The 22,931-nt window shown below is 30.8% G+C and overlaps 1 protein-coding gene across 1 annotated transcript in view; it reads left to right on the top strand.

Moving 5' to 3' along the window:
• LOC143240749 (uncharacterized) overlaps window positions 1–17,869 on the top strand; it is a 145,440-nt gene extending 127,571 nt beyond the window's left edge. Inside the window, exons 39-41 of the mRNA XM_076483711.1 lie at window positions 394–509; window positions 4,850–5,078; window positions 10,792–17,869. Of these exons, the coding sequence (XP_076339826.1) occupies window positions 394–509; window positions 4,850–5,078; window positions 10,792–14,060 (3,614 nt within the window). The 3' untranslated portion in view covers window positions 14,061–17,869. The remainder of the gene's footprint in view (window positions 1–393; window positions 510–4,849; window positions 5,079–10,791) is intronic.
• Window positions 17,870–22,931: the final 5,062 nt, after the last annotated feature.

Below are 22,931 nucleotides of genomic sequence, written 5' to 3'. Positions count from 1 at the left end.
AAGTTATTCAGTGGTAAATAGCTGGACTATGTTTCGTTAAAATCTAACCGACATGAAGCGAATTACTTTGTAGGAAACTGAAATAGGCTTAGTTACAGAAGTGACAAATATATATAAAAAAAAAAAATCTGAATGAGGAAGCTGAAATGGGTTTAGTTATCACTTGAACAGGTGTAAATATAGTGAATCAGGAAAAGTAACTTGAATATGTAACAGATGTAAACAAAATGACCTATAGAAAGAAACCCATTTGTCGATCATTTATTTATTTTTCCTGTAGCCTGACCTTGTTATCTTTGGAATATATTTAAAGAGCAAAATGTCTTAATGAGCAGAAAATTAATAAAATGATAATAGATCTCTGTTTTTTTTTCATTCCATGGTTGAATTCAGAGAATGTTATTGCCCACTCTGAAACGTCAGCAGGTGTTGCAATGAAGAGCTTTGTTCCTTCCGAAAGATTAATGAACATATCCAATGCTTTAAATAAGAATCTGACACAACTGTTGGTAAGTTAAGTGATGTTATGTATCCATTTATGTACTGAACACATGTAAAATTAATTATATGAAAGATGAAATTCTTACCATTTTATACACTTTGGTTGTAAAGATTTCACTGAGTTTGTCGTACTGAGTAATATTGATAATTTATGTGTGGTTTTATGGGAAAAATTAAAAAGTTGTATGGACATGTTTAATGATTCTAAGCATTATATAAAACATTTCAGACTTAAAGAATCAGCATAGTTTGACCATTGTGACTTGTCATATTTTGTCAAAAAATACGTGCCATATCAAAGCTATTACTTACAGCAAAAAGGGATATTTAAAAGTGCAGTGAATGTTATTCATCATGTATAGGCAACAGTTTGTTCTGCTGTGTGTTGTATGAAAATAATATTAGATCTAGCAGTCTACTTAATAGATGATATTGTTAATTTAGTGTGTACTCTCTGTCTGGGAAAATGTATTGCCTTAAAACCCAAAATTGTAATAATTTGAATGAACTGGTTCATTATTTTTGTACCTACATGGTTATTGATATTTTAAACCATAACCTGAATGGAGAATAAACTTCTCGAACTAAAAGCTTGAAGCAGAGCATGTTATCATTGAATAATAATACCACTATTTTGTTTCCTAATTATTAAAAACTTTCAGCTGTGTTTACATTATTAAGAGAAATAAGTGTCTTTGTAATGTAATCTATAAAATTTTCTTTCTCTTTGACCTATTACAGATCCACTTTTATTCAAAAATTCAATTATTAATAATACATCAGACTAGAATATATAATATACATAAAGCTTATGCTTATAGTGGAGCAAGTTGGAATCTTTTAACTTTTTCATTTTTTAATTCACTTACAAAAAATTCATATAATTATATTCTTGAATATATTAGTATTCAGTAAAAAAATATCTTCTTCCCAACTAAATATTCATGGTTGGAACCAAACAAAGAAATCAAAATTTATTTCCTTTGCTCAAATATGAATATTTTTTATACCCTTATAACCTTATGTTAATTGTAAATAATTTTATAAAGCTGTTGAAAAGCTCTTTTAAAGTATTATTCAGAAATATTTAGTTTGTTTGCTGTCTGTAAATACATTCTAATGTTTTACTTTATTGATTAGAAAAGTTACTTTGGTCCACAATTACTTTAAAATTTATCAGCTTTGTTCTGCACACTGTTATTATTTTTTTGTTTTGAGTTTAAATAAAATATACTGTGTTTTATTTTAAATAGGTAAGTATATTATACTTATTGTATTCTAAATAATGTAGAATATCAAATTAATATCTAATTAAAATTTGAAGCCACTTTAATATCCATAGCTTTAACCCTCTTTCTACAGTCGTCTTATTTTTCTGCTCATCACGAGGTTTTAGTGAGTTATATTCCAAATTTGATTAAACTACCTTTGTCATACCAATAAATATAGCATAAAAATTTAGTTAAAAATTCATGTTTTAATAGTGCATATGTTTTAAGGTTTTACTTTATTAGGCAATTTAAAAACAAAGTAGAATTTCTCCTCGTATGAGGATTGTGACATTTGTTTTTAGGTATCCCATTTTTCTGATTTATTTATCACCCTCCAAGAGGTATGATATTTAATGTACATTATAATGTTGTCATTGCTTAGCCAAAACATAATTTTCATATCCTTCAATCTAATTTGGTTTCAGAGCCTGTCTCATTCTTTCTTTTAGAAATTGCCAACAGTTCTGTGTGATGTTTGATACTAGATTATTTTTAAACAACAGAAAATCAAAAAACAAATAATGTATTATATTGCAATGTTTTCTATAAAGAAAATAGTTTTGTTTTCAGTTAGTTTTATTCCCCCAGGAAACACGTTGATGACACAATATGAAGTTTTAATGGCTCTTGTCATATAGTTAGAAAATCAGAAAAAATGTGATAATTACAGGACATTCTTTTAGATGTTATTATCGTGTGTTCTGTGGTGCATTATTTAATTAAATAAAAACTATTTAGTGCAGTACTACTATTACTTTAAGAAAATAGGGTTAAGTGTCGTTGATTGCAAAACAAAAGACTCAGATAAATACTTTATTCTTGTTTTTCATGTATCTTTGTTATTTGTTATTATAAAAGTAACTAAAGTGTAAGAATATTAAACTTTTTATGTTACTTAAGGTTAAATAGATCAGTTGAGATAAATAATGATATAATAATTTTCATGAGATGTGCTTGTGATTAACTCATGCTTAATGTAATTCAGTGGCATAACATGAGCTGCACATTTGCCAGTTGATCTAAGAGTCATAATCGCACAAATGTAGTACAAACAGGGTTCACATGGCAACAAAACAATAAAATTTGAGTATAAACTGATGTATATTGTTATTTGTTTAAAGCTGTTTAGGATGAACTTTTTTTTTACAATATGAAGTGATTCTATAAGGAAAAAAAATGATAATTTATGTTTATTTTGTTGTTTTTTGTGGTTGTAAGATGAGTCAAATAAAACAACCTTATTAAAGTTAGGGTAGAGAAAATTACAAATTTCAATTTTTCACAAAAAAATTTGAGGGTTTCAATATAATCAGTGGTATTTTTAATCTTTAACCTTTCCAGGTAGATCACGGGTCAAAAACTGACTTGTTGCATTTGTTGACTCATTCAAAATTTTATTGAACTAGTATTTTATGAATTTATGTCAGTAAGTTTGGTATCAAACTGTAGATTATAATTCAAATTTTAATGTTATACATTATTTAATTTCTTAATTTGAAAGTAGACATTAAAAGAACACACCTAAACATTGATTTTTACAATTCGCATGGTTTGTTGAATGTATCGCTGATTTAGATTAAATATTTCTGATGTCAAAATGCAAAGTCTATAATTTTGTACAAATAAGGCACTCACACTAGAATACAAAGTAAGAAACTTTTCTTTTCTATTTGCTGAGATATTGCTCATACAATGAACTTGCTCACCTCTTTTTATTTATATATATGTAAACTTTATGTACACTTATATCTATATATGACATTGAATAACCAGTCAAAAGCTAGAATGGCCCCCTGGTGGCTTTCTTTGCCATTTGTAAATATAATGGCTTTTTTTTTTCCCAAGAAAAACATACTGATAAGTTGAGTCTTTAATTTTTTTTGAAATTATAATGTGACGATCTCTCATACAGTGCTAGTCCACTGAAACACAGCCAAAACAGGTTATTTTGTAAAGACTAAAGAACAGTTTTCTTATTGGATACGGTAATATGAGTAGTGCACTTACACCATATTATTGCAACGTCTTTATTATTAGCCAAGCACGCCTTAAAGGTCAATATAATAAAAATAATAAATATATATAAATGTATAATGTTGTGGTATTTGAGCAATTTAGTCTTAAACATGTATGATTTTGTGTTATAATTTGTTCTCATTCTAGGGAAGAAAACAAAAACAAATCATAATTTATATTTATTTTCTAATTTTTTATGGTGGTTACAAGATTGTTCAAATTCACTGAACCCCTTAGAGATACATTAGTGAAAATAATATAAAACGTAAAGCTTTTCTTAAGAAACATCTGGTAACTATCTTGACATTATAAGAATTTAAACATTTTCTGAGACATAAAAGTGTTTTTAATCTTAAAATGGAAATTACTTTGCATGTTAGATGGGCAACATGCAAAAAAAAAAAGAGAAAAACACTGCTTAACAAACCTTTAGGCTTAATAGAAAACTAATATTTTGCACCTGAAAGCATTGTAATGTTAGCTGATAATCTGCCAAATTTTATGAACATATGATTTCTAATTTAAAATTGACAGCAGGAAATCTAAAACAAGCACAAAATGGTTATAAGGATGGTCCCAGGGATTGAGTTCGGACTGAAAAAGTTAAAAATTTATAGTATGGAAATTATAAGTACGAAATGGTTTCGAAGTTGGTCAGTTTGACTGACTTCATAGCATAAGGGTTAACTTGCGAGTAGTAGACATAAGCAAACCCCAACCATGCTTTAAGTAAATTGTAAAGCAACGATATGTGAGGTAAATGTCAAGTCTTAAAACTGTATTATTTCAGATTCAAATACAAAAACTGTAATATATCGGGTGAAATACAGTGTTATAGTTTTTTTGTGTGTGTAGTGATGGTATGTGGATGTCTGGTGGTGGGATGTGAACTTGTTTCTATGAAGAGAAGTGTGTCGATATGTGAAATTAGGGTGCAGTGTGGAGTTTTTTGTGAGAACTGGTGTGTGGCTGTGAGAAGCCAGAATGCAATTAACACCTTACTATAGCAGAGGAACTTGAGTCTGAGAAAAACACTGAGAACTCATCTGTTCTTTATTTAGTCATTTGTGACAGAAAAAGATGAAGAACAAATACACTTGTTAGAAAAATGTGGTTCATCAAGAGAACAGCTGCATTCTTCTGAAACTCATCAACCTTGTCATAACACAGCATCCGTCTCAACTGATAACCTGATTGATAGTCAGTCTCGACCAAACAGTTACATCTCTGTATCATCTTCACTGTCTGAAGATTTAAGTGATCTACTGAATTACAGTGACGATAAACCAGGTGAAGTATTCACTTACATTATAAAATATGTTGAGATAGTTATTTGTTGGTAAAAGTTTGTTTTTTAACTTGTTGATTTTCATGCATTTTTATCTTAGTTTTTTTACCACTTTCAAACTTGTTAATATTTGGTATATTTGTTTTTATTTACTTAAATGTCTTTAGAATAAAACTTATATAATCTTTTAAGTTTAAATTTCATAATATTAAGTATTTTTTAAACTGTGGAATTGGAAATATTATCATTAGCTTAATAAGATATTGCATTTTGTTTGTTTATTTTAAAAGTGATAGTTGACATTCATAGCTTGTATTAACAATGGGTTACTAAATAATTAGTTTTAATATTTTCCAAGTTGTACATGCTTATCACTGATGAATTTATATTTTTACAAAAATGTGTTAAAAGACAGTCTACTAAAGTTAGAAATAGGTTACAGAACTGTCATCCTCTTTCGCAGAGTATGAGTAAATGCCTCATTGAGCAGGCAAGAAGAAGTATCTGTTTACATCATTTGCATTTGGTTTATATATATGTGTGTGTGTGTGTATTTACAAATGTTTTATCACAAGATAATCATGCTATTTAAACCTAGGTTAAAGTTAAAGGTGTGTTAAAGTTATACACACACAATTAAATGAATGTAAATAGTATGTGATGAATAAAGATGTGTATATTTCTGTAAGTTAGTATGCCATCTTCAGGTGCTACAGTAAACAATAAGATGTGGATTATTTTCATCTTGATGATATTGAGCTATTTTTCAAGGTTTGTCTTCTTTGACAATTCTGTGTGATTCATGAAGTCAGTATTTGAAGCTAATTATATAAGTTCCACCATAGAAAATAAAAAGCAATGTATATATGAAAGAAAACAGCAGTCCAAGATATAAAGTTATTGAAATGTTTTTAACGAACATTAGCTTTGTGATGATGTTCTATATGACACATTGTTGAAAGGATACTCAATATTCATCACAAGAATCCAGCTTTAAATAACCATCAAATTACTGTAGAACTTTTAATAGTATTTCAAGGTTTTCAACGTTTCTGTTGTGTTTTAGAAATTGATCAACTTATCACATCCTCTTTTTAACATTTCAACTTTATGAATCATTAGTAAGTAAAAGGTTATGTAGGCTACACATACAGAGGGTTGATTACATTTTACAAGACCAATTTGTGGTAATGCAACAAATCTTTGACAGATGCAAGCCTTAATGCCACAAGCGCAAGTTGTTTTTTTTTCACGTGTGTGTGTATATATATACATATGTATATGTATTTGATTCTTGGTAGATTCCAGACCATTTATAATTGAATTTGAGCTAGTTTAATTGAATCACTGGAGGAATATGTTAGCTTGATGTATCAAGAATGTTAAACAGTATAAAGCAACATGTTAATGAGAATGACCAAGTTTATGTTTAGAACAGTAATTGGCTTCAAAACAAGATCCTGTACAGAACACGAAAACAAGTGTCATTACTTGTGAAGGGAAGACTATGGTTACAATAGAAAAATCCCTCAAACCACAAAAACCATTACAGTAAAGCTGGGCATATCTTAGTACCATTAACAAGATAATAAGATTTTATAGAGCTCACAAGTTTTTAACTTTTGCTTAAAATTAGTGTATTTTTATGGAAAAGGGGGCCAGAGATACTGGAATCACAACAGTTTTACTCAACCACATATCTGCTTAACTTTAGTGAACTTTTATGCCTTTAGTCTGTTTAAGTGTACTAAGATATGGCTTAGTTGGTTTGACCAACTTGTAACAATGAAAACATATACATACCATAATTTTGTGCATACTAAGTTTATCTTCACAAAATTAGAAAACATTACAAATATGTTCACAAAATATCATACATATAATAAAATATTTTTTTATATATTTATTAAATATTTTTTGGGAGTTTGTAGAGCCTTTACTAAGTTATTCTGAGTGGAGGGTGCAGTTTTCTTATTTCTATTTGCATATTTTCTTAGACTTTATAAATGCATGTCAAATTGTTTTTGTTTTAACAAAACTTTGAACTTTATCTCTTATTTTCATGTCCCTCAAACTAGCTTTAGAGAAATTATGCAATGAATAAAAAGTTGAAAATGTGACATACATTTTATATTACTTTTTTCTTATGACTGACTCTAGATTGTAACAGATAATTTTGTCCTAACAGCTTCAGGCATCTTTACCTTTTCACACCTGTTTTCTTGTAATCTTATTGTTCTGTGTTACCAGTGTAACAAACTATCATGTTATATCAGGAGATGGTAGCCTGCATATACAAGGGAGATTATATTTTTGTTGTTTTTTTAACTAACTTCTCTAACCTGTTAAGTTTTAATTTTTTTTACTTGAGTCACTTTTTTAAAAATATACCTACTTTACCCTAGAGGTATTTTTCACTTGGGTATGTGGTCAGTAAGTTTATTTTTTTCATTATTCTGATTGTCCAGACGTAATTCATGTGCAAAGACAGAATGTCCCAAAACTGCTGTAATTCACTGGGTTTTCTAACTGACCTATTAATATAATAAGCTTTAAAAATTCCATTTCTATTGGAACATCTTTTATCTTTATGCTTTCAAGAAGACAACATGAAACTAGAGGACACATGAATGTGTCAAGACTAGTTTTTATTATATCAGACTTTTGTTTTTTTTTTTCTGTTTTCTCTAACATTGTGCTCTCCCTGACCACTAAAACAAAACAGTTGTCTTATTTACATAATTATAAACATAAATAACAGTGTCGGAGAAAATCAGGCATTTCCTAAAAGACGAGATATTGCCATGTGGATTGAACAGATATTGTGATATCTCAGTATCTATAATATGTTTCTTGTTTGTTGAACAGTCTGAATTTTTATTAGGGAAGAAAATAAATGTGAGAAGTCAGAGCACTGCTACATCATGTTTTTTTTTGTAAATGTGAGAAGTCAGATCACTGCTACATCATGTTGGTTTTTGTAAATGTGAGAAGTCAGAGCACTGCTACATGTTTTTTTTTTGTAAATGTGAGAAGTCAGAGCACTGCTACATGTTTTTTTTTGTAAATGTGAGAAGTCAGAGTACTGCTACATCATGTTTTTTTTTAAATGTGAGAAGTCAGAGCACTGCTACATGTTTTTTTGTAAATGTGAGAAGTCAGAGTACTGCTACATCATGTTTTTTTTGTAAATGTGAGAAGTCAGAGTACTGCTACATCATGTTTTTTTTTGTAAATGTGAGAAGTCAGAGTACTGCTACATCATGTTCTTTTTGTAAATGTGAGAAGTCAGAGTACTGCTACATCATGTTTTTTTTTTGTAAATGTGAGAAGTCAGAGCACTGCTACATCATGTTTTTTTTGTAAATGTGAGAAGTCAGAGTACTGCTACATCATGTTTTCTTTTAAATGTGAGAAGTCAGAGCACTGCTACATGTTTTTTTTTGTAAATGTGAGAAGTCAGAGTACTGCTACATCATGTGTTTTTTTTTGTAAATGTGAGAAGTCAGAGCACTGCTACATGTTTTTTTTTTGGGGGTACAGATTTAGAACCCATTTAGAACAGATTTAATTTTTAAAATTAAGACTTAGATAGTATAAAAAATTTGAATTATGAACTACTTTTGATGTTAAGTATATTAATGTACATTGATAATCAAGTAGTTTAATTAAATTTCTAATGTATCTGAAAAACATTGTGACATGTACTCTGTGACCCTGCAGTGCCCAAGGGTTAAATGTTGTATTAGGAGCTGACATCTACATATGTATAGCAGAAGGTCTCTGAAAAGTTTATCTAAATGTTTGATTGAAAACTGACTTCTCTATACTTTGTCACAGTGGCTGTCGTCGTACCCTATACTGCATGGTTACATCTGACAGATTGACCAAGATTAATGACACAGGACCTGTTCTTGTTAACCATAATTAATCTCAAATAGTCTGTGTAGATATATCTACATATTACTTTCCTGTTGTTTTTTGTGTGAAAGTTTATAGTTAAGAAGTGATTGTTCGTGTGGCAGACTTGGTAAAGAGATTCGTACTACATGAAACTAATAAAATACTTTTTCATCTAACTGTTTATTAGTTATATCTGATTTATTTAGGTAGTGAAAAGGTAACTGATATTTCATTCTTCTATAAAGGAAAATAAAAATTGTGGTTGGTCAATTTGGATTCATGTACATAAATGTTTGAGCACAAAACTAGATCAGTAGGTGAGAATATGTTTGTGTGACTTATCTTAATTGAATGATGTGTGTGTGAACATTTCAGTGTGCAATTACTTTGCATGGAAAGTACTTAAATAGTGAATTGTATGTTATTTTTGTTATTGTGGTATGTGCTAATAGTTAAATTCATTACTATCTTATGAGATGTAAACTGGAATTGGTAATATGGAATTTGCAATTGTAACAGGAAAGGGGAGAATCTGACCAATTGTTTTAAAGGATGAGTTGTTGAAAACTATTGAACAAACATCTCTGTCTGTTAAGACAGTCACGTGGTTGTTGTTGGATTAGAACATGAATAAAGAAGCCAGCATCAACATGTATTTACCCATTTAAGAAAAAAAAATTGATTTTTCAACAATGTTTACATCATGCTTATCATGACACATCAAAAACAAACTAACCAAAGAAACATAAAACAGACTACTTAATGCCACAGGCTTCTTTTAGATTTGATACTAGTAACAAACATTTTCTTGAGGTGACTGATGGCCTGTTTTCTCCAGGTTGATGGACCACTGATAATAAAACTGGTCAATTTTCTTCTTTCATGAAATAGTAACTTACCGGTTAACTGTGTTGGTACTTTCAAAACTACGGGTTATGTTTTACAAAGATTCATAATATACCATTATGAATACATACAACATTGGAACAAAACCTTTCATGTATTTTTAGCATCACCCTGACTTCTCAAACCAAATGGTGATGTAGACATCTAGAGGTTAAAGACCAGATATTTTTTGTGCTAACAGAACATGGCTGACAGAAGAATCAGGCATGTAAATTTTGAATAAATAACCTCCTTATTCTTCTCCTAATGTGTAGGCCCATTGCAACCATTGAGAGATAGCCACCTCTGACTTAGTCAGAGCATCCACAGTTTATTTGCCCTTGGATAACTATCATTTCTTCTCAAACAAGTTTTAACATAAATCTTCAGTTTTTTTTCTTCCTTAAAGCCTACACTGTTTCTATTTCCTAAGAGTTACTTTGGACTTTCAGGGAAAATAGTACACTATCTCACATTAACCCTATCAAACTGGTCACAGATGAAAGGCCATGTGTTTGTTGACATGTATTCAAAAGTTTATTGAACTACTATTTTACGAATTTATATTGAAAATTTTGATACCAAATTATTGTTCATAATTCATATTTTAGTATTATATATTAGCTAATTTCTTAATTTAAAAGAAAATCAATATGTAGTCAGAGTAATGAGGAAACACTCGGTATTTTTATAAACAAATTTTTAGTGAAATTTCTTCATTAAAAATCTGATTTTTGTGTACACAAAACTTGCAATTTTGACTAAAAGTCTACCAAAATTTTTTGTGAAGGTAGATGTAGTGCATTATAATTTGTAGTATAAATATGTAACTTTTGTATGTTATATCAAACCTGTCAAGTAAGGGTTTGGTTTAATCAACTGAATGGTGGAAGTTATAAAATTAAATTGAAATACCTTTTATTACAGAGACAATAAAAGAGGTGGATACGGACGAAGTTCATGATATAGAAGAGGAATCAGAAGATAAGAATACAGAAGAAATGGATCTGGAGCAGGAATGGAAAGATAGAGAAGAATATATAACAAATAAAACTGATAATGATGAAGAAAACAATGTAGATGAGCATTGTGTCCATAACACTGAGAGAGGCTGTATAGAAGACGTTACACTTAATGTTAAAGAGAGGGATCTATGGGAAAAAGAATTAAAGGAAAATTACAAAACTCAGGAAGAACACGAAAGTAACTTAGGAAATCTTGGTGAAGAAGAAGAAAACCATAATGAAGGAGAAATGAATGAAAACTTTGTACAAAATGTAGATCATATGATTGAAGAAAACAAACAGGGAGGTAAAAATGTAAACTTTGAAAACGAATTGGATAATATAAATAAAGAACAAGATATAGAATCAATTCAAAACTTTGATAATAGGTTAGACATTATGAATGAAGGTGGAGAACAGGATGACAGAAGGTTAAATGAAAACATTCTGATAGGATTAGATAATATCAATAATGAAGAAGGACAAGATAATGAGGAATTGAATGAAAACACTGAAGAAGAATTGGACAAGATGAATGAAAAGGATGATGATAAAGGATCAAGTGAAAACCTTGAAAAAAGATTAGACAATATGAATGAAGATGGAGACAAAGAACAAGTTAACAAAGGGTTAAATGAAAACATTCTAAGAGAACTAGATAATAATGAAGAAGATAAAATATCAAGGGAAAACCTTGAAAACATATTAGAAAATATAAATGAAGATGCAGACAAAGAACAGGATAACAAAGGGTTAAATGAAAACATTCTAATAGAACTAGATAATAATGAAGATAAAAGATCAAGGGAAAACCTTGAAAACATAGAAAATATAAATGAAGATGGAGACAAAGAACAGGATAACAAAGGGTTAAATGAAAACATTCTGATAGAACTAGATAATAATGAAGAAGATAAAAGATCAAGGGAAAACCTTGAAAACATATTAGAAAATATAAATGAAGATGGAGACAAAGAACAGGATAACAAAGGGTTAAATGAAAACATTCTAATAGAACTAGATAATAATGAAGAAGATAAAAGATCAAGGGAAAACCTTGAAAACATATTAGAAAATATAAATGAAGATGGAGACAAAGAACGGGATAACAAAGGGTTAAATGAAAACATTCTAATAGAATTAAATAACATCAACAAAGAAGAACAAAGTAACGGAGAATTAAATGAAAACATTGAAAAGAGATTAGACAATATGAATGAAGATGGAGAACAGGATAAGAAATTGTTAAATGAAAGCAATTTAATAGGATTAGATAATATCACCAAAGAAGGACAAGATAACAAGGAATTTAATGAAAATACTGAAGAAGGATTAGACAACATGAATGAAGACAAAGGATCAAGTGAAAACTTTGAAAAAAGATTAGACAATATGAATGAAAATGGAGATGGAGGACAGGATGACAAATGGTTGAATGAAAACATTCTAATGGGATTAGATAATATCAACAAAGAGGAAGAACAAAATAAAGAATTGAATACAAACACAAAAAAGGAATTGGACAAGATGAATGAAAGACAGGGTAACATAGAATTAAATGCAAACTTTGAAATGGAATTGGATAGGATGAATGAAGAAGAGAGTAACAAAGAATTAAATGATAATGGTAAAAAAGGAATGTATATTAATGATAAAAAAGAAGAAAGTAGCAAAGAAATAAATGAAATTTTAAAAAATGAATTGGACAAGATGAACGAAGAAGAACAGGTTAACAAGACATTAAATGAGAACTTGGAAAAAGGATTGGAGATGGTGAAAAAAGGAGAACAGAATAACAAGAAATTGAATGAAAACTTTGAAAAAGAAATAGATAAAATGAATGAAGAACAACAGATTAATATGGTATTAAAAGATAACATTGGAAAAAGATTGGTTGGTATGGATCAAAATGAACAAGGTAGCAAAGAATTCAATGAAAACTCTAAAAAAGAATTAGACATGATTAACAAAGAAGAAGAGGGTAATACAGAATTAAATAAGATTAGAAAAGGATTAGATAATATGGATAAAGAACAAGAGAAAGAACTAAACCAAAGTTTGGAAACAAAATTGGGCAAGAAGAAAATAAAAGAACAAGATATCAAAGAAGTAAATATAAGTTTAGAAAACATATGTGACAGTACATATAAAGAAGAGCAGCATAAAGAATTAAATGAAAACATTGAAAATGGATCAAACAGCATGAAGAAAGAGGAGCAGGATAACCAAGAGTTAAATGAGAACTTTAAAAAGGGATCAGACAGTTTGAATAAAGAGGAACAGGATAACCAAGAGTTAAATGAAAACTTTAAAAAGGGATCAGATAGTTTGAATCAAGAGGAACAGGATAACCAAGAGTTAAATGAAAACTTTAAAAAGAGATCAGACAGTTTGAATCAAGAGGAACAGGATAACCAAGAGTTAAATGAAAACTTTGAAAAGCGATCAGACAACTTGAATAAAGAGGAACAGGATAACCAAGAATTAAATGAAAACTTTGAAAAGGGACCAGACAACTTGAAGAAAGAGGAACAGGATAACCAAGAATTAAATGAAAACTTTGAAAAGGGACCAGACAACTTGAAGAAAGAGGAACAGGAAAACCAAGAATTAAATGAGAACTTGAAGAAAGAGAAACAGGATAACCAAGAATTAAATGAAAACTTTGAAAAAGGACCAGACAACTTGAAGAAAGAGGAACAGGATAACCAAGAATTAAATGAGAACTTTGGAAAGGGACCATACAACTTGAAGAAAGAGGAACAGGATAACCAAGAATTAAATGAAAACTTTGAAAAGGGATCAGACAACTTGAAGAAAGAGAAACAGGATAACCAAGAATTAAATGAGAACTTTGGAAAGGGATCAGACAACTTGAAGAAAGAGGAACAGGATAACCAAGAATTAAATGAAAACTTTGAAAAGGGATCAGACAACTTGAAGAAAGAGGAACAGGTTATCCAAGAATTAAATGAGAACTTTGAAGAGGGATCAGACAACTTGAAGAAAGAGGAACAGGATAACCAAGAATTAAATGAGAACTTTGAAGAGGGATCAGACAACTTGAAGAAAGAGGAACAGGTTATCCAAGAATTAAATGAGAACTTTGAAGAGGGATCAGACAACTTGAAGAAAGAGGAACAGGATAACCAAGAATTAAATGAGAACTTTGAAGAGGATCAGACAACTTGAAGAAAGAGGAACAGGATAACCAAGAATTAAATGAGAACTTTGAAGAGGGATCAGATAACTTGAAGAAAGAGGAACAGGATAACCAAGAATTAAATGAGAACTTTGAAGAGGGATCAGATAACTTGAAGAAAGAGGAACAGGATAACCAAGAATTAAATGAGAACTTTGAAGAGGGATCAGACAACTTGAAGAAAGAGGAACAGGTTATCCAAGAATTAAATGAGAACTTTGAAGAGGGATCAGACAACTTGAAGAAAGAGGAACAGGATAACCAAGAATTAAATGAGAACTTTGAAGAGGGATCAGACAACTTGAAGAAAGAGGAACAGGATAACCAAGAATTAAATGAGAACTTTGAAGAGGGATCAGATAACTTGAAGAAAGAGGAACAGGATAACCAAGAATTAAATGAGAACTTTGAAGAGGGATCAGATAACTTGAAGAAAGAGGAACAGGATAACCAAGAATTAAATGAGAACTTTGAAGAGGGATCAGACAACTTGAAGAAAGAGGAACAGGATAACCAAGAATTAAATGAAAACTTTGAAAAGGGATCAGACAACTTGAAGAAAGAGGAACAGGTTATCCAAGAATTAAATGAGAACTTTGAAAAGGGATCAGACAACTTGAAGAAAGAGGAACAGGAAAACCAAGAATTAAATGAAAACCTGGGAAGAGAGTGTGACAATATGAACGGAGAAGAACAGAACAAAACATTAAACACAAATTTTGTAAAGGGGTTGGATGGTGTGTATGAAGAACAACAAAAGAGTAAAGAACTAAATGAAAATTTGGAAATAGTATTGGATAATGTGGATAAAGAAGAAGAGAATAAATTAAATGAAGTTTTGGAAAAGGGGCTCAACAAGATGGACATAGAAGAAAACAATAACGCATTAAATCAAAGTTTTGAAAATAGATTGTGTAATATGAATGAAGATGAAAAGGAGAATAAAGAATTAGGAGAAAACTTTGGGAAAGAATTAGAAATCTTGCATAACAATGAAATGGAAGGAAATGATAAGGCTGAATTGAAAAGTGTGGAAAAACATGAGAATGAGGAAGAATTAAAGAAAGTATGGGAAAATTTGGATGGAAAGGAAAACAATGAAGAAATAATGAATGAAAGTTTTAAAGAAAAAATAAAAGAAATGGAGGAAGAAAAACGCAATTGGAAAGAATTGATTAATGTTGAAGAACATTTATTGCTCGAGAAAGAACTGAAGGATGGATGTGAAAAAAGAATAGGATATCAGTTAAGTGATAAAGAATGGAAAAATGAGAAAAAAATGAAGGAATGTTCTGAGGAGATATTGAAAAATAAAACTGAAGTGAGCAGTTTTGCATCTGAAGAATGTAGTAATTACAATGAAAAAGGTTTGAAAATGGAGGAAGACAAATTGGGTAAAGAATTTGATAAAAGCTGTGAAACAAAAACACAAAACCTTACAGGAGAAGAAAAATTAGAAAGGATAGAATTGAAGGAAAATACTGAAGGACTCAAAAGTCACATTGATAATGAAAAATTTGAGAATGCATTGATGGAGAATTTTGAGAAAGAAGTGAAATGCATGAAAGAAGGAAAAAAGTATAAAAATATATTGAAAGAAGACTGTAAAAAAGGAAAGGAAATTTCAAATGAAGAGAAATTAGATGAAAATAGATTGGTATATATTTCTAATGAAGCAATATTGGGTGAAAAAAGAATTAATCTGTTGGAAGAAGAAAAACTGAGTGACGAATTGATGGAAGACTTAACTGAAGAATTGAAATTGGTTGAAAATGGTTTAGGAAATTTATCTGAAGAAGAAATAATGGATAGAGAATTAGATAAAAGTTCTAGAAAAGCATTGGAATATTTATCTGAAGAATTCAAGCAGGATAAAGAATGGAGTGAAAACTGTGATGAAGAATTGGAAAATCTTAATGACAGAGAACAAATTATGATAAAGTCCAAAGAAATTATTGGTAATAATGGAATGCTGAGAGAGAAAGAGGACCAAAAGCAATCACATGAACTCAGAAAAAATGATAAAGTGGAAGAATCATTACTGAATGATGTTGAAGAAGAAATAAAGGATAAACAAATTTTTCAAGAAGAAACTGATGAAAGAAGTGAAGAAGAAATACCTAGTAATAATAAATTGAAAAACAGTGAACATTGTTGTTATGATGAGAGGCATAGGAAATATGAGCATCTTGTAGACTGGAATTATGAGGAACAATCAGAAGAAGAAAGTGAATTTTGTAACTGCATAGCTACAGAACGATTTAATGATTCCACGTGTGAAGATCAAAATATTGAACCAGTCTATTTCAAACCAAAATTTATAACTGAATGTCATGAAGAGAATATTGTGGATGAAGATTACCAGAGACCAACTAATGATAGTCATCAAAAAATCTCAGCAGAAATTATGTCTTTGAGTCTTTCTGATAAGGCTGTAGTTTCTGATAATCAGAATATACCTGAACCAAATGTGACCTTGGACTTAAATGAAGTGATTCAACTAAATACATGAATAAAAGATGTACAGAGTAAAAGAAAGCAACAGTGTAGTTGGAAAAGATGTGTTGCAACATATATTTGTATCATCCAAGGAAGAAATATTGGTATTTCTTTACATCCAGGATTTAGGGCACATCTTGTTTTATGCCTTCGTAAAGTATATTCTAGTTTGTTTTCTTGTAGACAACAGATAATTCCTTTCAGAATGGTAGGTGCTTTGAATAAAATTAATCTATTCCATTTCTCTGAGAAGGGTACAAGGAACTTAACTGAACAATTTACATTAGTGTAATTTTTGACTAGTAGTGAAACTTTTAGATACTGTCAGTGCACAATACTGTGTTTACAGTGATATGTATTTTCCAACCAACCAGTTAGTTTCAAGAGACTGTGACCACGCTTGAAAGCAGTAATAATGCATTTTTATACAGTTATAGTTGGTTTTAAAATGAACCCTCTTTCTGAAAAATTTGTATAAGTCTGATGTATATAATTTGTAAAAGCACTGGACTGTGATGTGAAAAAAACCAACAAGCTGCATTTTATCAGAAAATGTTTTTATAATTTTATAACGGGAATTCTAAACATTTGTTATTAAAGTATAATATCCAGCTGAGCTTTGTTGTCATGGTAAAAAGTTGCACATTTTTAATTTAACACATTTTTTAAGTTTTTAGTTGGTTTTTTTTTTAAGTTGTTATTCCTAAGTCTTAAACCGTGTAGTTGTTATTTGTACACCCGTGATGGTGTTTGTCAAGGTTGAAAGTATTTGGATAATTGGTGTTAATATTAAGTGGAAAATGTTACGTCCTTTTGTGTAGAGACAACAATATAGCAAGCATAGAAGTTATAGCATGTTGACATATGAATAGTAGCTTCTGTATTCTCGACATACAGCTAATGTCTTTTTCATTTGTGTGATCCAGCAAATACTATTTTGTACATACTGGTTGTAAACCGTCTCCAAGGGTCTCGTTATAGAGAAAACTGATATTCTTAAAACGCCTTTACTGTTTTCAGAGTGATACTTGTATATAGTTCACACAGACGCATATATAAGTTCTATATATATCAGATTTTATTAAACGATATAATTCATTGCGCTCTTAATTTAAAAATATGAAAAATGTATAATTTGTTAATAATTCTACATTTTGTCTTTAATATTTCATTATATTTGCCTAGCAACATAGCAAATAATTCCACTGTAACAAGTTTTATTTCATATTGTTTATTTTTCCCTGATAAAACTGTCTCGCCTAAAAAGCAATTGGTTTTAATAAAAATTAATATATATGTATATATTTGTTTGTTTTCATGAATCCCGCAACTTAACTAATTGGTCCTAGTGGTGATGATGAGAACAGTTTGAATAAATTATTTGGATCTGTTACTAAAGGGATTAACTTTCTTTGAGGACCTAGAATGGCCTGGTGGTTAAAACGCTAGATTTGCAATCTGTGGGTTGCGAGTTCAGATCTGGCCACCAAAAATTCTTGTCCTGCCAGCTATGGTGGCGATATAATGTATCGATCCGTCACACTTTTTGTCACTTGTAAATTTTCAACAAACACTTTAGTTACAGACTGATTGGTGTCTACTATGTTCATTAGTAAGCTAATTGGAACATGTATTATTTGTTTATTAATTACATCATAAAATATAAATTTTTACTCCAAATAGTAAAATCGGGTACTATAAAGTTATGGAAAATTACTTAGAATTATCAGAGTTTTCAAAGATAGCTTTTGAGCGAATTCTTTCGTAGTGGTTACTGTCAAGATTATTTCTTACGTTTTTGTAACCAAACTGGTATGATTTTAGTTATTTGACTTCGGGAAATGAACCGGTAGGTTTATATTACCGCAACATTAGATTTTTGGTTTAGATTGAAGAACACCACCCTCTGTTCGCTTGTTCTTAAATAGAACTTGTACTTAAATAATAAATTGGTATGCCTTTTCAAGCAAAACCCGTTACATATTTAGGCATTCTTTTCAAAGTGCTGTTTCTTATCACAGTACTGCAAGATATAGTTGGAGATGTTCACGTGAGAGGTCATATTACTGTAAGTACGTGATTTAGTATTTCAAAATTGCTTAATTTTTATTTTTAAAGTACCATCGAGAACAGCTGGTGAAGCTAAGATTTTTGTAGTGATGTCTGATGCCGCTGTTTAACTGATAGGTGTTACCTCTAGTTGCTATTGGAAACTTGTATTTCAAGCGTCGGTAATAAATTTAGCCATTACTGTTTTATGCCTACAATAATAATAATAACCTTTCAGACACTTATCATTATTTCACTGCTGATGTGCATGCAGATGTCTAAGTTTTCAGCGCTGTTCGTCTCGATTGTACCTCATCAGATGTGAGAACAATAATTTTACGAGTAAAATGTTCGCTAAGTATCCATAAACCCTTTCTCGATCTTTCTACGCTTTGAATTAGACTACTAGTTATTGTATTATTCAAGTTTCATTACCTCATTTTTGACTAAAAGCTATTGATTTTTTAATATATAATTTCATGGTATAAGAATGTTTGTAAGTACACAAATATATTTGTAACTTAGATGAACTGTTTGGTTTCTATAATTAGTATTTCATTGTCATGTTACTCTAACTCAAAAACACTTTAACCTGCTGTGGAGTGTAGTTGTAACGTCAGTGTGACAGTCAAGCATGACCTGCAAAATCTTGGTTAGAGTGAAATATGAATTGTTTAATTTTCGTGAACAAATTACGTTATGTCAATAAAAAAGCTGTTTTTTAAATGGCGTAAACGAAAAACTGTAAGGATATAAGAAGGGCATAGCCAGGTGGATAAAGCACTCGACTCGTAATCTGAAGGTCGCGGGTTCGAATCCCCGTCACACCAAACATGTTCGCCCTTTCAGCCGTGAGGGCGTTATAATGTTACGATCAATCCCACTATTCGTTGGTAAAAAAACGTAGCCTTAGAGTTGGCGATGAATGGCGACGACTAGCTGCCTTCCCTCTAGTCTTACGCTGCTAAATTAGGGACGGCTAGCGCAGATAGCCCTCGAGTAGCTTTGCGCGAAATTCAAATACAAACAAAATCAAAACCAGAGAAGCTCAACTAACTCATTAAGTTTGTTTTTTCTTCTCTTATTCAGTTCCAAGTTACATTGCAGTAAACAAGCGTTGGCGTTTCAAGATTCAGTAGTTGATGGTATTTTAACTGACGTATTAGACAGATTTAAGTTTAAAACATAAATGTTGAAAATACAGTAATTTAATGAAAATTAAGTTTGTAACGTTTTGTATTAAACTTATTGTTATCTAATGTGTAGGTAAAGAGACTGTTCATGTTATTTACCATAACTTTTTAACTTGTTATTCATGTCCATCAATTATGTGCAATTCAATGTCTCTAAATTAACAAAAGTTCTTGACGGTTTGTTGGTGTAACATTTATGAAGACCTGACACGAAGCTAGCTAGCTATCAGCAATGCCTTACAGAGTCGTGTTGGTGTCTTGGACCAGCATTTTCCAATCTGTGGTCAACGGGCTCCCTATGGATTGGCTCTAGTAGTTGGGGTCGCTCGACTCGCAACCTATCACTGAACATGCTTGCTCCTTTTATCCGTAGGCGCATTATAAAGTTACGATCAATCCCACCTTTGTTAATGAAAAGTAGCCTCGTATTTGTGGTAGGTATTGTTGGCTAGACACCTTCTCTCTCGTTTATCTTTTATAAATTAGGAATGGCTAACGCAGACAACCATCTAGTAGCTTAAAAGAAATACAACAAAATTCCAAACTGGCGGTTGTTCATGAAAAGTTTGAGATCTCGTTGTGATCTGCCAGTGAATTAAAAAAAAATAATAGATATTGCTTGAACAAAATTACAAAAACCAATATCCTGTTCTGTTGTTGTGTTATTTGGTGTTAAGATAAAGTGCATCATAATATCGGTCTCATCCAAGCTTACTTGTGAAGGTGTATATTCCAAAATGCGGCGAAACGAAAATTTGATGTTTTCGTTTTTGTTTCATTAGTTTGCTGGTGAAAAAGTTGGGCACAAAAGTCTCGAATATTATACTGTCGTTTCTATCTTTGGAATGAACAGAAACGTCTCACATAGGTGTAATTAACTATAAAAAACTTTTCTGTCGTGTCGTTTCAGAATGGTATAACATTTGTCATTCCTATACTTACAGTTCTTACCTTTCAACTTTTCGTAAGATCAGGTCAAGCTCAAATATTTAATTTTAGCTCTGTTTATTGGATCTTTAATTTTCCTATACAACCAATAAAAACCAAAAGATAAGTATTTCTGTAGTACGATTAAATCGAAAGTAAAAGTCGGAATGAATCTTGTACCACAAAACACATTTAAATATTGAGAACGTTTCTGGTCCGTCCGTTGTTGATGTCAAGCCTTAACGAGGCCGAAACGTTCTTAATTTTAAAATATCCGTTTACCGTTTCTTTGCGGTATACATTTCCTTTTGTTTACCGTTTCTTTTCGGTATACATTTCCTTTTGTTTTCTTCTTCCACCATTTAGTATCAAAATTTACTGCTAAAGCTGTCACGAGTTTTTGAAGTGTGTTAATATCCTAACCCTAAAGATGTCAAGTAAGACATCATTTTTTTTAGGTTAAAACCAGACGTATTTCACCTTCTTGTGCTTAAATATGTTGTATGCCTAAAGAAAACCGTAAAATTACGTCAACATACATTCCAGAGTAACCGGGGACAGTGTCGCCACGAGTAACCTATTTTTCACGCATACTTGTAGGGTATAAAAATGGAACATTATTGAATATAGCGTGTATTTTTTATTGTCCAGACAATTCACACATAATAAAAGAAACTCAACGAAGTATTGAAATGGAATTGGTAGACAGCAAAACTAAAACCTTTTAAATCAATTTTTAACTGTTCATGAAATACGATTTTGATTTCTTGGTGAGTTTATATTAAGGTAAGTTCACGTTGTCGGCATTTCAAAAGATAATCTAATATCGCGAAAGGTTTCAGAATTTTGAAACCAATGGTCGTTAGCTACGTTTCTTAAATGTTTCGGTTTCCTAAAAAGAAAATTAATATCCTGGTCTGGAGAGCACAGTAGAGTGGCGGGTGTTTCATTATTTTATGGAAGATTCTTAGTTTCATAGACAGAGCTGTTATAATTTCAAATCTTGTGTGTAATAGTTGGCATGATAGATCTGTATAGTCGATAGATTTTTGTGAGGAATTCGTTTTCAAATTCTTCCTTTCGAAATGAAATGTACGGCCTGTTATGGCCAAGCGTGTTAAGGCGTGCGATTCGTAATCTAAGGGTTGCGTCAAACATGCTCGCTCTTTCAGCCCTAGGGGCGTTATAATGTGACGGTCAATCCCACTATTCGTTGGTAAAAGAGTAGCCCAAGAGTTGGCGGTGGGTGGTTATGACTAGCTGCCTTCCCTTTAGTCTTACACTGCTAAATTAGGGACGGCTAGCGCAGATAGCCCTCGAGTAGATTTGCGCGAAATTCAAAACAAATCCTTTCGAAATGCAGAAAAAACGATTGAATGATTCGTGTTTGATGGTCATTAGTAATAAAGTTTAACAGAATGAAATTTGATATATTAGTGAATACGTTTCTGTTACAAATGTTTCGAGGTAATTTTCTAAATGCGTGTATTATTATTATTAGTCACAATCAGTGTTTAAAAACATAGTCCATGAGTTAAACTGTTGCTGATGTAATATCGTAATAAAGCACATTAACTGTATGCATTTTAAATATATGTTGTAAAATAAAATTCAAAAGTACATATCAAAGTATAGCGTGTCTCGTGAAATATGTTCACGGTTAACATACAGACGTTAAACTATTGATTATAAAACTACAGAAATCTTTCCTTGACGTGTGAATTATATTGTGTGAAAATGTTACCCATGAACAACAGAAGCCCCTCGTTCGTGAGAATCTTTCTACGGCACCAACTAGCACCCATTCCAGCTAGAAAAGTTTTTTCTTATCGGTTTACTAAGCCATTCATTTGAACTTTTATTACAATTATATAAAATATATATTTTAAGTTCTACGATTTTTCACCAGAGGGAAAACTTTGTTTCTTGTTCTTCACCATTACAAGCGCTGTAACCCCATTTTTAGCACACGTGAAATCCTTTGTATTACACGTATTCTAATAAACGTGTTAAACAAATTTATCTTGTATTGCCAGACTAGTTTGTGAACCAACTGTTTAAAATATGTTTACAATACATTTGTGACGTTACCAACACGAAAATTAAACAACTGCGTTTTAAAAAGGAATAATAGTCAAGATAAATGCTCATCATATTAAAAATCCGACTTTCTATCTCTTTCAACTTAATGAA

Source organism: Tachypleus tridentatus, chromosome 13, assembly GCF_004210375.1.
Source record: "Tachypleus tridentatus isolate NWPU-2018 chromosome 13, ASM421037v1, whole genome shotgun sequence".
Taxonomy (NCBI): Eukaryota; Metazoa; Arthropoda; class Merostomata; order Xiphosura; family Limulidae; genus Tachypleus; species Tachypleus tridentatus.
This window is presented reverse-complemented; position numbering and strand designations above follow the sequence as displayed.